A 21,612-nucleotide genomic window follows, 5' to 3' on the forward strand; every position below is an offset into this window, starting at 1 on the left:
CTTTTTTTTGGGGGGGTGCTTTAAATGCATGGTTTGGATGCAGCCAGATACATTATTTGCAGAGGGCTGCACCAAGCAAAGCGTGTGATATATTTGTATTTTTCTTACCACTGCAGGTAACAGTGAAGGCAATTTTTATTTGGACAAACTAAAGTCCCCTTCCCCACCCCTTGCTTCCAGTCTGGATTCCCCCTCCACCCCACCCACATGGCTGCTATTAAAGAAAAAGAGTTTTCAAAGTTGGAGCAGGATCTGTGCATCTGAGTCATCGCCTTTAGTTTTCCCTTAATTTGTTCAATGTCCTTTCGCATCAACAGCTAGTTTCACAATTGCGTTTTGTACAGTTTCAAGACAAAAAAATGCAAAAGGGTATTTCAAAAGCCAAGCAATTGACTTTTCCTACCCGCCCCCCCCCTTTGCTGTGTATGCCAGTTCATCAGATGGTTTCACAAAGGCTGGAACAGAAACAAGCCAAACTGTTTCCATGACAGAAAAAATATTTTATTATATATATATTTTAAAAAATCTACTTTTGGCTATAAAGGTGGGTGGGTGGGGGAAACCCAATTGTTACCACATGAAGAAACAGCCGGGAAAGGCTGGAAAGAATATCAGGGTGTGGTCCATGCAGCAGAGCCATATGCCAGAACAGAATGAAAAAAAGCTGTTCACAAGTTGGAACACCCTTATGGAGAAAGAGACAGAGAGAGACAGAGAGAGAGACAGAGAGAGAGCTCTTCTGATGGATTGTACAAAGGGTGCAGTGCATATCAATAAAGCCTGTGGTTTTAGTCTGGCTTTTGCCATTTGCTTCTGCCCTGCTACCTCCATTTATTGTGACGATCAAGCCAGCATTCCTAAGTTATGAGCAACAGAGAGGCCGTTTTATGTGGCCGGCCATCCTTGTGGGGCAGATTTCAATGAATAAAACCGGCCCCAACTGAGATCTGACTGCTCACCAAGAGAGAAAAAGGGAGGTTCAGGCAGTAGCAAATATCCAGGTTATCTTGCTTTGAAGGATTGAGATCTAATCAAACATCCTTTGGATGGAAGGTGTTTGTATAGGGGGAAAGAATCTGATATACAAAAAGGGGCGGGGTGGAGAAGGGTAAGAATGCCACAAAGCTCTTTCATTCCTAAACTGCAGTGTCATCTCAGTATTGCAGTGCTGGAAATTGTGAAATAGGTATTTGACAATTCTGTCAAGCGACTGTAAGCAGGCAATTACGACAGATGTGGGCGATTTCAAACTGTCACTGGGGTCACCAGTAGGAAGGGAAAGAGTGTGTGGGGGGAGCTAGTCTTACATTGGAGATTACATAGTCCCAGGGTGATCATGTCTTCCCTTATCCTCCTCCTCTCCAGGGGGTTAAACATACCCACCATCTCTTTCAACCATTCGTCTTAGGACTTGTTCCCCAGAGTTTTCACTATCCTGGTCACCCTCCTCTGAACTTGCCCCTGTTCGTCAGTGCCCTTCTAAAGATGAGGCACCCAGAACTGGACACAGTAGCGCTCCATGTATCCGTCCCCTTCCGTTGTGCATCCCCAGTATTATCTCTAACCCTTTCTCCGTTGAGTATCCTGAAGTCTCCTGTCCTCAAAGGAACCCCCAGCGACTCCTTCTACACTACAATCATTGTATCCTTCCTCTCTCTGCTCTTTCATCTCCAAGCTCATTAAACAGGTCACCTCAATCTTCTCTACTGGCATTCCTCCTTTAGTCTACATTAGGCTAGATTTTGTCATCTCCTGAATTACCATTGCTGTTTATTTTGCTTGCCTAAAATAGCAAGCTTTTACTCCCTGGCCCCAGCATATCACCCTAGCAAAACATCAGGGGTAATCATAATCATTGTCAGCGTCCCCCAAGGTAAATTTTACTGAATTATTATTATTGTTGTTGTGGTTGTTGTTGTTGTAGTTAATAATAATAATAACAATAATAACAATAATAAAATTCCTCAGTAAAATTCACCTTGGGAGATTATTATGATTATTACCCCTTATGTTATATTATGGTGATATGCCAGGGGGGAGGAAGCAAAAGTTCCAATAATAATATTAATAACAGTTACAAAATAATAATAATAATAATAATAATAATAATATTTCTTCAGTAAATTCAGCTTGGAAGTTCTTCCATTTTAAAACTAGCACTGGTACTTTTTTTCTGCAGCAATGCTGAGCAACCAAATACCAGATGCCAGCATAGAGCTGTAGCCACTTCTGGATGCACGCTGGAGCAATTGAGAAGTATGACTGTCAGTTCTGCCCCTTGCCTGACTGTAGTGTAATGATGGTCTCGGGCCTGGACATAAGATGGCACTGTGGTAGGCAGCTGTGCAGTTGGGCACTGTGGGGACAGGAAAGGAGAGAAGACAGAAGGAGGGAGGCAAGGGCCGCAAGCATCCGTATGGACCTTGAAAGCGGGAGGCAGAAGAGGTGGAAACAATTAAGGCTCACAGAGCTAGAGAGCAGGAAGGAGTGGTGAGGCCAAACTCTTGGAGGCCTCCAAAGTCTCCTTTGTTGTTCCAAATAGGATCAGCTCTTGCTATGCAATAAGTATGAATGTGAACTTAATTAAATTTAAACTTCCAAACCAGTCCCTCAAAAAGAGTTGAAATGTTTTTCAAAAACAAGAGTTCTTGAAACCATTAGAGCCAACTGTAAAACAGTTTGTGTTTTTTCCATCATTCTGTTAAAAGTTTCCAAAAGCAGTCGTTTCATTGTGCCATGATCGTGATGTGCCAGGACAAAACACATCTGTAGGACCACAGCAAAGAGAGAGGGAGAGAAAGGCAGCACAGGGAGAGAAGGAAGAAGAGAGGTTCTTACAATAAATCCTCTGATAACAATTAATTGGGACCTTCTGTTTCCTTTTAGATAGGGATGTCTTTCAGACTGATCAGTTTTCATGAATAATTTTAGGAACATGTGGCTTCTAATCCGGGGATAGCAAGAAGATCATATAGACTATTAATGCAAGAGTTGGTCTTTTTGCCCCTAATTTTGAAAACTCTTAGGTGAATCACACAAAGTCAAGAAAAACAGCTTCTCAGGTGTGCTTGCGCTTCACGTTCAGCCTTACAGGTGTGCAATAGGGACACTCATCATCTTATCAGGTTTTGTGCTTGCCCCACACTTTTTTCATCTGTATCAATTCCATTGAATGGGAGGTAAGGCAATGTACACTATCCTAACTCCCTCAAATGCTTTGCATAGCTAACTCTGTGTTAACTACCCTACCCACAGCTCTCCATTCAGCATGCAAGCCTTGGTTTGCATGGTCTCTTTGACTACAAAGCCCACCCTACCCCAACACTGTTAAGGTAACTCCTCAGACTCTAGTTAAGTCTTAACACCTTTTTTGTTTTTAAGGCCTCATTTCCATTGTCGAGAAAAACATTGTCTCAAATCCTACATTCAAGTCATTAGTCCTTGCTTCTTCTTTCTGAGAAGGCATAGAACATTGTTGCTAGGAAAGATGGTGGAGAGCTTCCTTTCTATTGGCCTAGTTTGTTTATAGGTAAAGGGGGGGCAAGCAAGCTTCCAATGTCCCCAGAACTCCTACAGTGATAATCTAGCAAAATGAAAAAGTTTCTCTCTAGTGTCTCAGAGAGTTTTTGTACATTGTAAAAACTCCAGATTGAGATTGGAACCACAACTGGCATAGCTAATTCTACAGTTTGAGAAAAACAACAACACACTCATGATTGTTTCTTGCACTAGCTGTAAGTCAATGTGAAGCTAGAGCAGGGTGGGGAACCACAGGTCCGGGGGGGGCACATATGCAACTCTCCATACCTCTCTATTTAGCCCCTGGAACTCTCCCCAGCCATAGGCACACCCTCCTTGGGTGCTTTTTGGCTGGCTGGAATGTGCCTTGCAACTATGATAATGACCCTTGCTTGCCTGGAAAGGGAGATGTGGTGTGTAAGAGAGAGAGAGAGAGAGAGAGATTGTAGAAACCTCTGACTTTTGGCACAGCTGTAAATGTAATCTGTTGTACAAAGATAAGAATCACATCCATTTGCTCTGCCCACTCTTGCATCTGCCCCGCCCACCACCAGTATATGGCCCCTGGAGCTTTTTCCATGAGTGAATGTGGGCTTCAGGCTTAAAAAGATTGCCCACCCTTGAATTAGCCTGCTCTGGGAGCCAATCTTGGCTGAAAAGCAAAGTATAAATAATACATATATACAACTACAACAGCCCTGTAGCCAGCCTTCGTTGTTAGGTGGGGCAGCCACATTTCTAGGTGGGGCATTGGGGGGGAGGCGCATAGCACCAGCCAATCCCTCCTCCCCCACTGGTGGAGAGCATGTGAGGGCCAGACCAGAGGGAGGGAAAGGCTGTGACCATCCCTGTCACTCCTTCTCCATCCAGAGTGTGATGGCTTACATGAATGAAGTTTCATCTGTGGAATTGTCTCACCCCTTTCTGAGAGATCCCCAGGAATACCAGACTCAAAAGCTTGACTATGGCTATGGCTACAGTCCCCTTTCACCTGTGGTCTGTCCTTGTGTTCTGATTCTTCATGAACTGAACTTCGTTGGTAAAGACAGTGAGCTCCTGAGCTTGGCTTTGATGCTGCACTAGGTATCTGTTTTAGATTCTGCCTGAAAAACAAAACTTGTCCATACTACAAATTTAGGGAAGGGTAGAGAGAAAATAAATACTATAGGGTGTGCTTGTTAACTCTTCCTTGACAGTCCCTCCTTCTAGTCTTGTTCCTGACCTTTAGATTTTCCTTCCTGTTGGACAATCAAGGGAAAACTTTTGAACTGGCTGCTATATAAAGGACAAACTCAGCAATTGGAAACTAACTGTGGAAAGCAATTAGATTTTTTTTTTTTACAGGTTGCTGGGTTGATTTTTCTGTCCAGAAATCCTGAAAAGACGACACACTGAGGAAAAATCAGAAATTAGGCCTGAGTTACAGCTTAGGTGTCCCGCAGCCAGCAATATTTCTATTCCTCTAGGGCTGTTTTCATCCTTTGCCATCAAGTAATCAAGAAAAAAAGAAAAGAAAATAGCCACTATGATTGTGAGTATAGTGAGTGCTTTAAAAGAGTAAAGGGTAGGCATTTTTTCAGATCACTGTAAGTTATCTCTTTATTTCAAACAAACATGCTTCTTTTTGCTGGCTGGATAGAAAACCACAAATGAATAATGAAAATGAAAAGCAGAGCAAAGGAAAGTCCAAGGGGTGGAGTCTAACTCTAGCCCATAATACAAAGTTCTAATATTTACCTCTTCAAGGGTCATGTTACTATGCAGGCTGTTTCTTTCAGGATCACTTACTGTAAGTAATTATAGGATGATTGTAATCATGATAAATCCAGCCTCAGTCAGGGAAAGTCTTGAGTGAGCAGACTTTGGGGCTCTTCCAAATGAGGCTTTTGTTGTGCACTCATCCTACCTTGTTCATTGAATTTTTCAGAGGGTCCTATTCTTAAATTGCTCCTGTTCTTAAAACAAGCTTTAATTCTTTAAATGGAGATTGTCATTATCTGCCATGAAACAATTTAAAAAAATATTAATTTCCCAAAATGCCCTAGGGGGCACAAAGCACAGCTGGGGGGGCAACACCCCCATTTGTGCCCTCCCAGCTACAGGCCTGAACTACATTCTTTTCTGGTTATTTAAAACAATTTGCATTTTGACCATTCCTCAGGAAATGGGCCCAGTTCAGATAGTTCAGAGCAGCCTTCTCCAACACGGTGCCCTATAGATGCTCCTATAACCCCATTCATCCATGGCCATTGGACATGGTGACTGGGACTGTAGGCATTTGGCATCCAAAACATCTGGAGGCTACCAAGTTGGTTACTGGTTTAGAGTATCCCCACCTCTACACACAAAAGCCACCTACCTCCAAAACATCATAGTCACAACTCGAATGATATTCAATGTCAAATTCCACAATGGTGAGTTGAATGCTGCTTCCTGGGGTTGTGTGAATATACCAGTGACATTCCCTGTTGTGAGGGTACTTGTTTGGATACCCTGGGCTATGGAAAGATCCAGAGGTCCCAGAGAGCGCTCCACCACATCCTGGGGAGGAAAAAAGTAGGCAACAGGTAAGTAGGCCACAGTGTTAAGTTTATTAAATTTATAAGTCATTTTGAATTTCATTTTGGGGGGAAAAGCAACTGATAAATATCAATAATAAAATAATAATAAATAAAATAAAATATTAAAAATATTCCTTCCCACTACAAAAAGTCCCAAAGTGATTTACAATCAGAGTCAATATGGAATAGTAACAATCTGATAATATTTGGTAAACTGGGGGTGAATGATCACATCCTTTGTGATTAGGAGACTAGCATAGGGAGGAAACCGTTTATGGTTTGAGTACTTCCAGATTTGTGCCCATGGTACAGGAATATGTTAGAAAGAATGGTCAAATAAGATAAGTGACAGAATTTGAGGAATTGATAATGAAGTCAAGTATACACAGATTGGCATTTACTGCTTGAATACAATGCAGAACAAGAACAGGTGAAAGAATGCATGGTTAAATGGGCCCAGAATATTGCTGAAAATATATCTATAGAGGTTTGGGAAAATTTATGGACATCAGAACATAATTTTTCCTTAAACTCAGGGATTAGAGAAAATGGTTATAAAATTATGACCAGGTGGTATAAAACTCATGTAAAAATAAATAAAACTTGCCAACCTACATGTTGGAAATGTCAGGGGGGAAAGGGGTTATTCTTCCATATGTGGTGGAAATGCAGGCTGACAAAGAAAATTGGAAGATGATAAAAGAATGCTTAAAAAGAATTTTGGGTTATGACATTCAATTACATCCAGTGATATTGTCACTTAACTATTTAGAGGGTTCAATAAAGAAGGAACATATAGAAATGCCTCTTATTTATTAACAGCTGCTAGAATTCTATATGCAGGGAAATGGAGATTGGCCATGACTCCTAATTTCCCAGTCATCTTGAAAAGCAGCCCCATATACATTGTGTTGCAGTAGCCTGACCTGGAGGTTGCTAGAGAATAGACAACTTAAACCAGGCTATCCCTGTCCAGGTAAGAGTACAGAAGGGCTACCAGCCAAAGCTGGCAGAAGGTACCCCATGCCACTGAGGCCACTTGTGCCTCCAATGACAGTGTTTAAAGAGTACCTCCAAGAGTCCCTGTAAATTGCACTCCTGCTCCTTCAAAGGGACTGTAACCCCATTCAGAACAGAATGGATGCCACTCATCAGGACAGAGTAACCACCTACTATCTAGACTGAGCGTCATATCTGGATAGAACTTCCATTTGTTGGCTCTTACCCAATCCATTACTAAGGCCAGGTGCCACTCCAGCACATCCACTACTGCACCTGCTTAAGCTGTAAAGGAATAGAATTATGTGTCACCAGCATACTGATGACTCCAAAACTCTGGAAGACCCTACGCAGCATTTCATGTAGGCATTAAACAGAAGAGGGGATATAATCAAATCCTGCAGAACACCCACAATGGAGGCTCCATGGGGCCAAGCAGCATCTACCAAATACCACTTTTGGAGCCAAGCATCCAAGTAGGAGTGGAACCACTGCAAAACAGTTTCCCCTACTCCCAACTCAGATAGTTTAGTCAGAAGGATAGAAGAACCTCTGATGGAGGTTTGGACCCCCATCCTTACGGAGCCCTTCCAGGAACGCTACAGTCTCAGCCCGGGCTGTGAACTCGGCAGTTTATTTTATTTAAAAAATTTTAGACTGCTTTTCCACCCACATGCCTTCAGACACTGTTATTATTGTCTTTATATTTATTTTCTAATTGTATTGAAACTGCCCTGTTTGAATGTTGGACATCATGCCCCCTTATTTCATGTATTTGAAAACCTTTACAATTTGTTAAAAAAAAACAGTAAGAGGGGAAGAACTAGCACAATACAGCAGAAGACCAATCAAGATATACATATTAATTACTACAAGATCCAGGATCCAGTGAAAGAAAACCATTTTAATGGTACCCCAGAAGCCAATAGTGTGGGGAACACATGAATTTTTCTGGGGGGAAGGGAGAGTTCCTCAACCTAAGTGCCATCACTGAGAAGGCTCTCTCCCATGTCATCACCAACCGCAGTGCTTATGCTGGTAGGGCAAGGAGCTTCAGGATCTGCTCTTAACAACTTGGATAATGATAGACATCAGTATGCAAATTCCCCCCTCGAATTAAAGCAGCTGTACTGTCTGATGGGCTTCTCTACTATCTCAACCATTTTGGGATGTAGACTCATTTCTATCTAAACTCAGTTTCTGTTTCTTCTAATTTTTTTACCCAAGTTGCCTATCCATCTTAGCTAGAATTTCTGCTTTCCTCAATAATGAAATTTAGGCTGCTAGCAGATGGACAGATAAAATCATTCAGTTCACATGGAGCCTTGCATCTCAGGCCACGATATCTTAGGGATCCCATCTCCCTGTGTGAACCTACCCAGACCTTGCGTTCATCATCTGAGGCCTTTTTTGTGTGCCCTATCTGACGGAGGTCCAGAGAGTAGCAACATGAGATTGGGCCTTTTCAGTGATGGCTCCCTGACTGTAGAATGCTTTCAACCCAGAGGTCCTCCTGGCGTCATCACTATCAATCTTTAGGCACCAGGTGAAGATGTTTTTATTCACCCAGGCATTTTGCTCCTAATTGGTGTTCATTTTTTAGTTGGGTAGGATGTGTCTTTTATGTTATTTTTGGACGAGCATTTTTAGTTAATAATCTTTCTGGTGTTTCTTTTAATCTCTGGAGTATTTCAAATGTTATATTAGGTGCTTTAAAAATTGTAAGTCACTTTGAGACAAAAAAAGTGCTAAGTGACATATAATAAGTCATCATCATCATCATCTGGGATAAAAATGGAAGCAATTCATTTAGTCTTGATAAACTAAAAACTTATAAAAGCCTTCCCCCATCTCTGGCCGCATTGTCACATAGTTTCCTATTTTACATTTACCATGAGTCACTACAAATGCAGAAATGAATGCCAGACTTCTTTGCAGCTGCTTTTCCCATAAAGAGGGAGGGGGGTGAATCATTTCCTTTATTTCACTGTATTTGTTGCACATGTGATCTCTAGGGAGACCAGGGTCTAAAACAGTTAATTCAATCTTTTACTACCATTCTCTTATCAATGCAGAAATGAGTAAGGATAGATAGAGAACCATGCTCCACCAAACAACATATGGCCCATCCTGATTCATAAAGCAGTCACGAATCAAAGCAGGAAAGACAAGGACCAGGGAAGCCACTAATAGGTGTTTTTGGGAGGATGTGGCTTCTACTTAGCTCTTAGCAAGTGGGGTTGTGGAGGACCAGCTGTTAGTCCCTCTGAGGCCCTGGAATCTCAAATGAGTTCTACTTTTGAGCTGACGTTATTTTCATGCACTGCACATCTGTTCCTCAAAAATTTGCAAAATGTTTAGTTATTACTGTTCAGAACTCGGCTATATATAAAAAAGAGTAACACATTTTTTGTGAAATCTAGGGATGGGGGAGCAATTCAATTCAGTTCGTATTTAAAGTTGAACCTACTTAATTTGCACTTTCTGAAACAATATGCTAACTGAAACACAGCCATTCTTAGCAATTTGCACTTCTCTGAATTTTGCAATGCAGTTCTCCAGCCAAATAATGGGTACAAAAATGCATATACCAGGGTAATCTGTGCATAAAAATGAATATATTAATGAAAATAACATATAAATATGTGTTACATTAGGGCAAATTGCTTTGCAAAAATGTGTATATATTAGGCAAATTGCATACAAAGATGCGTATATTAAAAATTCAAACATGAATTTTCATGAAACCTTTTCTTTTAAAAATGCAAACTGGTATAGAAATGTGAAAACCTGAACTTAAGATTGGTAAAATGAGAAACTGAGAGAAACCAAAATGGAAAGATTCACCTATTCCTATCAAAGTCATATAAGCACTATTACCACTGTGAAGCAGGCTTTGTACAACTTTAATAGGCCTGAGGACTAAATGTTCAGTTGAGCCATTCTCCTTTCCTTCTCACTGCATCCTGCGTCAGTGTCATTTTTTCCCTTATTTGGAAAAAACACGCATATAACTTACTCTATCACCTTCAGAATTCAACATAGCGGTAACAATTCAAATGTAACGTTTCAAAAATCAAAATACAACCCCCCCCACAAAACTATTTGGATTCACCTGCAAAGTTTAGCACTCCTACTGCCTCTGGCAGTGATGAGTTTCCTGTAGTCCTCCAGATGTTGTTGGACTCCAACTCTCATCAGTCTAATTCAGCATGGCTAGTGGTCAGGCATGATGGGAGCTGTAGTTTAGTAACATCTGGAGAGCCATAGATTCTCTCTCCCTCATCTAAAGAATCCTCATCAACTGAATAAACATCACATTTAAAGTTTAAGGTCTGGTTCAGATGTAACAGGAAACTATGGTTTCCCACTATATGAATGAGCTCCATCAAGCCTTGGGTACTCATGTTTTGTCTCCGTCTCTTTTACAGCTGTAAGGAGGGGATTGGAAGCATCCACTTCTTACTTTAAACAAGTCATAATTCTCCATTACATCTGAACTCTGGTAACTATGGTTTGTTTAAACTCTAGTTTGTGAACAAACCAGGATCTGAAATCACATGTTCTCCTGAATTGGAATTTAAACAAGCTATTGTTTCAACATATCACAGGGAAGAGCTTCAAATTTCCTCTTTGTGGCTGCAAAAAGAGAGAGGAGAGTTAAGGGGAGCATGTGATCACAAAGCTCATCACACTTTTTTTGTATACTCACTACATTGTACAGTGGAAACCCATGGTTCTTGTTATGTCTGAACGAGGTCAAAGTTTATGGCAGAGTCACTAAGACTTCTTTGGTGCCATTGGTCATGATGACTGCTCCATTGCCCCACCTTCCAACTAGGCAATCAGTGAAACTATTGGCTTGCTTTAGGGTGTGGAGTACAGGAGGAGTGAATGAGTGAATGAACTGTATGTGAAGAAGTGCTGAAGTGGTTTTAGTGTTCAGCTAGGACTGGGGAGATCTTGGTTTAAATCTCTACTCAGCCAAAAAGCTCACAGGGTGACTTTGGGCCATTAACCAACTTTTAGTCTAATCTACATCACAGGTTTGTTTTAAGGATAAAATGAAGGAAGGACCACATATGCTGCCTTGAGCTACTGGGTGGAAAGGCAGGAAATAAATGCAATAAATAAATGTGCTGACTAAATTTGCACGTCAGATAACAGGTCAATAGGAGCAGATCCTTCTACTGAAGTCAGTGGGGGGGGGCTGCACAACCCCAAAAAGTACTCCTGGTCCTGAGGTTACATTGTCACTGACTAGGTTTACTACTTTAGAACGAAAAAGGATCCAAATCACAGTACTTTAATATGGCCATGCCCTTATTGCCAACCCCTTCTAAATGGCCTTGACCAGAAAAACTTAGTGGAAAAATATTTTACAGCTCATCTTAAACCTCAATTTGTTTGGTAAAATCTGTCAAGACCCAGGGTTCCGTTAGTGACATGGACACTGAGTTGGAAACTGCAGTACAATTGAATAAGGAACTGGTCTGGGTTCCTGGCTCTGAGCCTGATGCTGGTGACCACAGACAGGAGCATATAAACCTGACTCCACAGCATCAGGGCTTGTAGAACTAGAGCAGATGTGGGAAAACTTTGGCCCTCCAGATGTTGGTAAACTACAACTCCCTTCAGCCCTGGCAAGCATGGCTAATGGCCAGAGATGAAGGGAGTTGTAGTTCAGCAACATCAGAAGGCCCAAGGTTCCCAACCCTGAGCTAGCACCAGAAACTTCAGAGACACCTTTTCCTAGGCCTGAGGAATGGAGTGTCTCCCACAATACCTCATCAGTCCAAGAGTGCAGAAAGCACACCAGGCAGGGAGCATGGAGCACAGGAAAAGTACTCATCTTCAGTCCAGAGGACTGGCCCTTTAAGAGAAAAGGGGTGGAGTCAGAGTAAGAAGCTCACTCAGTCTCCTGGGTGCTGAGACAACTGTCTTGCTCAGAGAGCTCATTTTCTTTTGGTCATTTATTTTTTGCACAAAGCATAACTGCTAAACAACATTTGCACTATGTCAGGGGTAGCAGAGTTCATGCTAAGCTCTGCACATCTGTAGAGTTGGCAGCATGATCCTGAATACATTTACTTGGAAGTAACTTTCATTGATTTTTACATACGTAAAGAAATGTGATTAGAATTTCAACTTTAGAACTGCTCTGATTAGCCAATGAACAGTGCCATTCGGATTTTCGTGGCAGGTAAAACTATCTCTCCATACGTGCTTCCCTCCTCACATCTCATCACTGTGGGAACAGAAGTGGGATTGTGCCCTTTGATTCTAGCTTCACCCTGTATGCAATTGCCAGCCTCAACCTGACTTTTGTACATTGGGGCAAAGTGAAAAGGGGCTCTATGCATGTACATGGGCAGAACCTGCAGTGTGAATGTGAACCATGCCAGGGATCCCACATGTTTATAGAGGTCATACATGCACAGGGCCCACCCTCGTCTTTGGCCAAAATACATGAATGTTAGGGCAAGGCCAGCCAGTGTGATCCTTCCCCCTCCAACTGTTGACCAAATGTATGATAGGGAGCATGAGCAGAGAGCTACTGAATTCCACAGGATGTTCCGGATTGGATCATGGCCATCTCTATCTTGATTGGCCAGGCACTGTGCTTCCACTTTCCTCCCGTGTCATCTTTTTGTGTTATGCTCCAGTTCTTCACTGGACATTGTTAAGCTTCTCTCCCAGACTCTGTTTCTTACAACTGGCTGACAGTATTGCAAAGATCAATGGAAGACCATGACTGTGATCATGGCATCCTGGTTCAACCCACATTTCAAAGATTTTTCAAGGCTTTCTGATTTGCATTCTGATCTAGACATAGATGAAAGTCTTTCGACAAACCAAAGTTAGCGGAAAAATAAATGTGCATTCACATCAGCAACAATGCATTTTTAAAAATGGACATGTGACTATCCACCGAGCCTCTCAATGTTCCTTCTTTCTAGGCTCCTCCTCCACCATCTCTCAACTTCTTCTGTATTTGCCCCACATTCTGCTTTCCTGCATCACTTGCACTACAACAGCCTTCCCCAACCTGGTGCCATCCAATGCCATTGGGCTATAAATCGCAGCATCCTTGATCATTGGCAGTCACCAAGTAGAGAAGGCTGTCTAGTTTATAAGTCAGGTGTCCATTGTCAAGTGAACCTTGGAAACAGTTCAATGCCCAAACATTTCCCAACGCCCACCTGCAAGTAAAAAATAAACCAGCAATACTCTTCTCAAAATCTGACATTGCAACTTCATTAGCAAACCCCAGCATTTATTTATTTATTTATTTATTTAATTTCTATCGTGTTCTTCCTCCCAGAAGGAGCTTAGGGTGGCAATCAAGGGGCAAAACATCACAAACATTCTAAAACTTCTTAAAAACAAAACATATTAAAAGCATCTTAAAAATTAGCCATCTTAAAAACATTTTTTTAAAAAAACTTTATAGACATCTTAAAAAGCAGTTCCAACACAGACACAGAGTGGGATAGAGTGTCAACTTAAAAGGCTTCTTGAAAGGGGATGGTGTTCAGTAGCAGTCGAAAAGATAAGAGATGGTGCCTGTCTAATATGTAAGGGGAGGAAATTCCAAAGTGTTGGTGCCACTACACTAAAGGTCTGTCTCCTATGTTGTGCAGAACAGACCTCCTGATGAGATGGTATCTGCAGGAGGCCCTCACCCACAGAGCACAATGATCAACTGGGTATATAAGGGGTAAGATGATCTTTCAGGTATTCTGATGCTAAGCTGTGTAGGGCTTTGTATACCAAAACAAGCACCTTGAACTTAGCCCAATAACTAACGGGCAACTAGTGACATTCTTTCAACAGCTGGGTAACATGTTGGCAAAATCCTGCCCCAGTGAGCAGTTGCACCACCACATTTTGCACAAGCTGCGGCTTCTGGATCAGCCTCAAGGGTAGCCCCACATAGACCACATTACAATAATCCAGCCTGGAGGTTATCAGTCCGTGGACAACAGTGGTCAGGCTATCCCGGTCCAGAAATGGCCACAGCTGTCTTACAAGCCAAAGTTGGTAAAAGGCATTCCTAGACACAGAGGTCACCTGGGGCTCTAAACCCTGATCTTTCAAAGGGGGTATGGCCCTATCCAAAGCAGGCAATTGATCAATTATCTAGCCTCGGGAACTATCTTCCCACAGCACCTCCATCTTGCTAAGGTTCAGAGTCAGTTTTTGAACCCTCATCCAGCTCACCACTGAGTCCAGGGACTCTCCCAATTCAGATATTACACAGAAATATACATCTCATATAACTTATATAGAGAAATATATAACTCATAATAATGGCATATTGCCACTGCCCAAACATTGGCTTAGAAGTAATAATAATGGGACAGCTCTCTTACACTGTAAGATTGGTCCTACCATGCATTCCCCCTTTTCCTATAATTTGAGCTCTTGCAAAATGCATGGGTTGTCTCCAATGCCAGTCATACTCAGAGTAGACCCATTGCAATTAATGGATCTGGCTAAGTTAGGTCCATTAATTTCAGTGGGTTTACTCTGTGTAGAACTTAGTTGAACACAACCCAATATCTATAATTTTCGTCCCTATCTCTATTCATGGCAAAAGTAAGTGGTTCCTTATCAAAAGGAAACACCATAGATACAACAGACAAAGAAAGATAAAAAGGGCTGTTTATTAGCTTTCCCTTCTCATAGTTACAAAATTACAAAAGGTTTTATGCATTGCATTTGAGTATAAGTATATTTATCATGTTAATGGTTAGAACATGTGCAAAGTAAAAAAACACAAAAAACACCATCCTTCAAATACAAGGGCAAATGCTCCAAACTGACCATGAAGTGTACAATTTCAGGGCTAAATAACATGACAAGTAGACGTCATTTAAACCTTATCTCTGCCTGCCTTAGCTAGAGCTAGCTTTCATAAACGCATTGGATTTTTTTCACTATATAGCACAGACTACAATACTATTTATAAACTTCTTAAACAACTTACGTGTAAGTGTAGCTATAATACTGGCATGATGCCCCTATAACATAGGGATGGGGAGATGCTGGACTACAACACCCACCCTCACTGATTATTGGGCATCCTGTCTGAGGCTGATGGGAGCTTGAGTCCAACAACATCTGCAGGGAGGCAAGTTCCCCATCTCTACTACAATGCTAGCTTTTTATTTTATTTTATTGCAATTTTGTACCAGCACAATAGTGGCTCCCAAGCTCCCTTCTCTACATTTATTTGCAGTGCTCCCTAGGCTACTTCAGCTCCTCCCTTTTATCAAAATGGATGGTAAAAACCTAGGTTATTTTGTGGGCATAGACATTCAGTTACAGTTCAGTTTCATTTCTGGGGCACCTAGCCTATTTGGCAGGGAGTGAAACTGACTTAGAAAAGCTTATGCTGTAAATGTGTTGGTCTTTTAAAGGGCCACAGGCCTCCTTGTTCTTTTCTTTGAAACAGAACTAACCCTCTGGAATTTGTCTAAAATTAAGCATGCAAAGCCATCTTTGCCAGCTTGCCTGCCAATTACAGCTCAACTGAGCTAAAATGGACAAACAGAAGAAATATTTGTGGCAAAAAACCCAAATGAAATGGACCTTGGAAACTGGTGCAGTTTTCCCAGCAAACTGCACTCGCCTGTGGTTTAATTCCTAGGGGGAAACTGCTGTACCGCAGAGCTGGGGCTACATATTTAGTGCATATCTGGGGCTGAAAGAACTGGGCATTTTTCAACTTAAACAGGCATTTATGACTCAACTTCTCCTACTGATTCCTTCCTGTTTTACTGAAAATTCAAAATGGGCTAGGCCAGTGGAAAACTCCCGATGTCTAAAACTTAGCTTGTCTTCCTGAATTCTTTAAGTTAATTTTTAAAGTTCTTAGGATGAACAGTTCAGACTAAAATCAAGGATCATCTATGTAGCTTTATTTTATACTGATGAATAAGTACATTATTTCAATCAACTAATGGCCATATATCTTCAGACTGAGGGTCACATTCCCTTCTGAGAAACCTTCCAGGGGCCACATGCCAGTGGTGAGCGGGGCCAGAGGCAACAGAGGACAGAACAACAAATGTGAATTTTACCTTTGCACAGTAGGCTAGCTTCTATGCACACTCACCCACCCTTCTCTGTCCTCCATCCATGCAAGCAAGAGATATTATGAGAGCTCAAGGACACATTCCATCCAGGCAAAAACACTCAAGGAGGGTGCAAAGCAAGGCTGGTGCGGAGGGGTGTCTTGGGAGCGTGTGCGGCCTGGGGAGAGTCCTCTGGGTCTCTGGGCCAGAGACCTATAGGGCTGCATTTAGCCCCAAAGACTGAAGTTGCCCATCCCTTTCCTAGAGCTTTGGTGCTTGGGATCCCATACCTACCCAAGCTATCGAACCTTGTGGGCTGATTAGCTTTGGCATAGTCTCCTCAACCAATATCCTTCAACCATACCAGACAGTTATCCTCCTAATTTGGTCCTGAATGCATACTTTCATTTAACATGTATTCGAGGATTGATTCATAAGATTCACCTTTGCAACTTGGTAGCTTGGGCAGGGCCGGTGCTAAAGGGTGGCCAGGTCGGGCCCTGGCTGAGGGTTCCTGGGGCCACAGGGCCCCCTAAGAGGCCCCTCAATAGGGTGGGGGAGGAGTAGCTCCTCTTCTGCGATCCACAACAGAGTACTGCTGCGGATAGCAGGGAGAAAGCTTCCTAGCTGCCCCCCCCGTTCACTGGCTCCACGTACCTGTTTCTCCTGTCTTTTGCAGCTGTGCAGGCTGCGTGCGCAAGGCTCTCATTAACCAAGATGGTGGCGGAGGTTTCCCTAAGGTGCTGATGCCCCTGGCACCATCTTGGTTGATGGTAGGGATGTGCGTGCGTAGTACGCATGTGCGGCATCAACCAAGATGGTGGCAGAGGATTCAGCCCCTTAAGGAAACTTCAGCCACCACCTTGGTTAATGGCAGCCCAGAGCACACAGCTGCAAAAGACAGGAAAGACAGGTAAGTGGGGTGCACACGCATGTGTGTGTGCACATACACATGCATGTGTGTGCGCACATGCACCAGGACCAAGGCAAGCTGGTGCTCAAGGGCTTTGGCATGCCTGGTGCCAGCCCTGAGCTTGGAGGGTAAATGCTTTTTTGTAGCTAGGTCTCTTTATTTTTGCAGCCAGTGTGAATCAGGGGGTATGGGCAGATTGTGTGGTTAGATTCTGTGCTGGTGTTAGTAAAAGTGTGCTGTTGGTACAGAAAGCCATCACACAATCCAGGAGGCACATGCCATTGCCACTTGCATATGTTCCCTTTGCAAAGTGTAATCTGGACCACAAAGAAACAGTTTTTCATTGACTATAAGTAGGAATGTTTGTATGTGGGATTTGATCGTTGTGAAATTACATATGAGATCTGTGCATCTCAGATTAATGTTCAGAACATCAGAAATTCTTCAGGTGTTGCAATACAGTTCACAGCAGTTTAGACTTATCGAAATATGCATTTAAAAACATATTTTGAAAATATTTTTTTTAAAAAAATCAGAAACAGAACAGGGTTATGGGTAAAAAACATATGAAAGGGACAGGAAACAGACAAATTCATTCATCTATAGCTACCACATAACCAAGACTATGTATGAATCAGGACTCATTGGAAATTGTTTATAGTCTTGATAGATAGCTGCCCTTCCACCATCCAAGCTTACTAAACTTCTTGCCTCCTTTCTGCTCTTACCTGCTACCTAGCCTATCCTAGCCCGCTGTCCTCCCTTTTCTCCTGCTGCTTCTGAATAGCAAACCATTTGAAGTAATTTGGCTTAGAAAGCAGTAGCACATGGCGGTGTGGGGTGGAGGCACTTACCTGACCTCCTGGCAGATGAGCTGCTGCTACTTACTGGGAGGAGAAGGGGTGGGGTGAGGGGGTGGGGAGAGTGGCATGGTGCAAACACACAGGCAGGACCATTGGATTAGCTCAGCTGGTGCATTTGCACTATGTGGAAATCACTGCTGCGTCACCTCTCCCCTTACTCCTCCCAGTAAGCATCAGCAACTCACCTGACAGGAGGTCAGGTAAGCGCCTTTGCCCCACCATGCCATCCAATACTATTAGAAAGGAAATGTTTCATCTGGTTACTTCTGCAAAAACCAAAACAAAATCCTGTCATTGCCAGAACCAGTTAATAGGAAAGGTAGTCATGATCACATCTCACATGAACTACATGTTCCCATGTTCCTCTCCAGCAGGTGCCCATAGCACTTCCTCTCTGGTTGCAGAGAGGTCCTACTATTCTAACAGTCAGATATCAAAGGCAGGAAACTGAAGCCAGATGCTAACCTAATCATATTATGACACAGTGACTGGATTTCCCTTTTGGGAGGAAACGATAAAAATAAATATAAAAGAATGATTAAAAATGCATTTTTCTCTGCTTATCTGCAAAAACCATAAGGTTTAAAAGATGTCTAATCAAAGTGTGATATGATTTTTTTTTGCTTTAATCCAAATATGGAATATCTGAACAAGAATTTCTAAATGTTTATTGAACAGTCCTCATCAAAAGAAATGTGTTTGTTGAGAATGGAGTCCTAATACAAGGATATTTCTCCCTTAAATCAGCTTGATTTTTTCTTCTTTTCAGAACAGAGATAGACATCTGATTTTGTTGCCATTAAAAATAAAAATGTAAATGTACTGCCTTCAAGTCGATTCCGACTTATGGCGACCCTATGAATAGTGTTTTCATGAGGCTGAGAGGCAGTGACTGGCCCAAGGTCACCCAGTGAGCTTTATGGCTATGTGGGGATTTGAACCAGTCCAACACCTTAACCACTACACCACAGAGGGCAATTTACCATTTGTTGCAAGAAAGCAGGAGGTGGTCTTTAAAAAGATACAGGCAGAGACATAAAACTATAACAGTGCATTGCAGAAGCTTGTATTGCTCAGCAATGTCACATGGGGGTTCAAAGGCAAAGGAATATTTGGTCCTGAAAGTCTTGGGTGGCTCCTGTACAGACAAGCAGCCATGCTTAGGATGTGACTCCAGGGAATGAATTACATATACCAATTTGGTCACAGCTCCTTCTAAGTCATTTTTGGAAACATGTACCATATCTTTCAAAAAAAAGGAAAGGAAAGGAAAGGAAAAAAGAAAAGAAAAGAAACTATGAGAAAAAAAGAGGAAGAGATCTGATTTTTTTTATAGCTGGCAAAGGTCTTGGAGTTCCCGCAGAAAGTATGTACGATGCCTGCCTACCCAAGTCACAGTTGCTTGGAAACTGTACAACAAATAGAAAGACCAAAAAATGTATGACTTAGTGGCGGCCACATGTTCCTTGGGCTGAAATCTTTATAACAGCAGATTGGGAGCAAAATGGTGATTTCAAACGACCTTTGAACTATCACAGTAAACCACTGCTGGACTAAGAGTGCTTCCAGCTGCACATGTTTAATAGCTGTGGCTCTTAGCTGTGAACATGCTTTGATGCCTCTTTGTTAGTTTCCTGAATGTGGTAGCATATCAGCACATCTAACACTGCTTGTTCACCTGCCCCTGGCCAGAGCCATCCCAAGACATTTTGCTACTTCAGCCAGAACAGCAAATGCTCCCTCCCAGTCAAGATGCCAAGTAATTTTGGCACCAAAGGCAGATTAATCCCACAAGCACCTCCTCCATGACCTGGCAGTAAAAATACAACAGTAATAATTTAAATAAACTAACAAGTTACTGCCCTTGGAGGTGGCAGTGATGGAGAGACATTCAGTTTGCTGATATGCTACAGCCAAGTGTATATTTATTTATTTATTTATTTTATTAAATGTATATCCCACACTTCCTCCCAATATTGAAAAGAGAGCTGAAAGCATGTTCACAGCACTGTGAATCTCTTTTTGATATATACCTATCTTGTTCCAAACTCACCTATAATTATAGCCATGGAATTTAAGTTCAACAGGATAATTTCAACAAAAAATGAGAGTAAGCTAAAAAAAAAGGCATAGTCAAGCAAGGTCAAATTCTTACATGGAGGTCATTTTAGAAACCATTAAATACATGCTACAGATTAGAAAAGGAACGGGCATGTTCAAAAGAATGCCAAGGATAGGCACACTAGAGCTAAACTGAAAGTTTCAAAAACTTATTTTTCAAGGGAAGGGGAAATTGATTTATCTGAATTTTGGGGAGGGTGCTGCTGCTGCTGCTTGCCTGATTTAATCATCCAAGGATTTGGTTTATATATAACAAAAGAAGCTTTGCATCACTCACAGTGGTGCAAGGCTCTCTTCACAGCTTCTCACTGGACATACTTTCTGGAATGTCTTGGGACTGGGGGGGATGCCATATAATGTTGCATCATTTCATTCCCAAGGCATTCTGGAGAGTTAAATTTTTTTCAGAGAAAGTGTCCCCCCTCCTCACAAGAATGCAGCAAAAAAACAACAAGCAAAACACCAAGAAACCAGCACCAATGTTCACAGGGGGAGAATATTTTGGGGGAAATGGGGAAAGAATTTTCACCCAACCATAGTCAAAACTGCAGAATCAAGATGGCTAGGGAATCAAGGAGGCTACTTCCCATCTTACCCAAATGATGGGATTCTTCTTTTTTAAAAAAAAGCAGAATGCAAACTGAATACAAACTAGAATGCAAACTACATTTTAAAAATGACATGAAAACAAGCCACGAATGAATTTGAAGAGCAAATTTTCTTAAGATATTCAAAAGTCTCTTTCCTTTATTCTCACATCCTTTACTGGAGGCAGTCAAATAAAATAGCAAATTACATGTGGGCTAGGAAAGAGAAAAGGAGATCCCCATTGCCATTGGCATTGCATGTGAAAAGGAGCATGGAAAGGGTCCGAAAGAGCGCTAAGTGGATCATTAGCACATTACTCACTTCTGATCTGAACTGCATGCAGAGTTTAAGGCCCATCTCTAGTCCCTTGACTCCAGAACACTTTAAAGGACTTACATAACTTTTTCACCAACCAGTAAACAAAAGGGCAAGATGAAGATCAGGTAGTTGATTGCCGATGTTTTTTTTAATAGGCCTGTTACAGTTTCACAGAAAGTGAAAGGCTGGGGGTGGAGATTGATTAAAGAATTTAGGGGGGTCCCCCTCTCTAAATAACAGGGTACAATGCTCACCAACAACAAGGTAGTGTTTAGAAACTATTTAGATGTTCAGAAAAAGAAAAGATAAGCTAACACTTCAGCCCCGCAGAGGAGAATGATGTCATCTGTCTCCACACACACAAAAGGCCCTTTCCCCCCATTTCCTTTGTCTGGTTCTAGGATGACATCACCTCGCCCCTCCTGAGATCTTACTCCTGTTGTTCAATAACACTTCCCCTGCTGGGCTTCAGCTGAAGCCCTCTCTCCCTTTCCACAAGTCACTCTTTTCTCAGCATCGCTGCTGCTCCCCCACCCCCAATCCAGCCCCTCAGCTCCTCCTTCCCACCACTTCAGATTCCGAACTTTTGAAAAACTCCAGCCAAAAACAAAGTCCTTTGGGAGATGCCAACAGACTTCGGCTTGTAA

The 21,612-nt window shown here is 42.1% G+C and overlaps 1 protein-coding gene across 1 annotated transcript in view; it reads right to left on the minus strand.

The window, feature by feature from the left end:
• CUBN (cubilin) overlaps positions 1-21,612 on the minus strand; it is a 221,950-nt gene that overhangs the window by 101,194 nt on the left and 99,144 nt on the right. The window contains exon 29 of the mRNA XM_061585684.1: positions 5,879-6,060. Coding sequence (XP_061441668.1) covers positions 5,879-6,060 — 182 coding nt within the window. The remainder of the gene's footprint in view (positions 1-5,878; positions 6,061-21,612) is intronic.

The sequence above is a fragment of the Rhineura floridana genome, chromosome 10 (assembly GCF_030035675.1).
Source record: "Rhineura floridana isolate rRhiFlo1 chromosome 10, rRhiFlo1.hap2, whole genome shotgun sequence".
In the NCBI taxonomy this organism is placed as follows: Eukaryota; Metazoa; Chordata; class Lepidosauria; order Squamata; family Rhineuridae; genus Rhineura; species Rhineura floridana.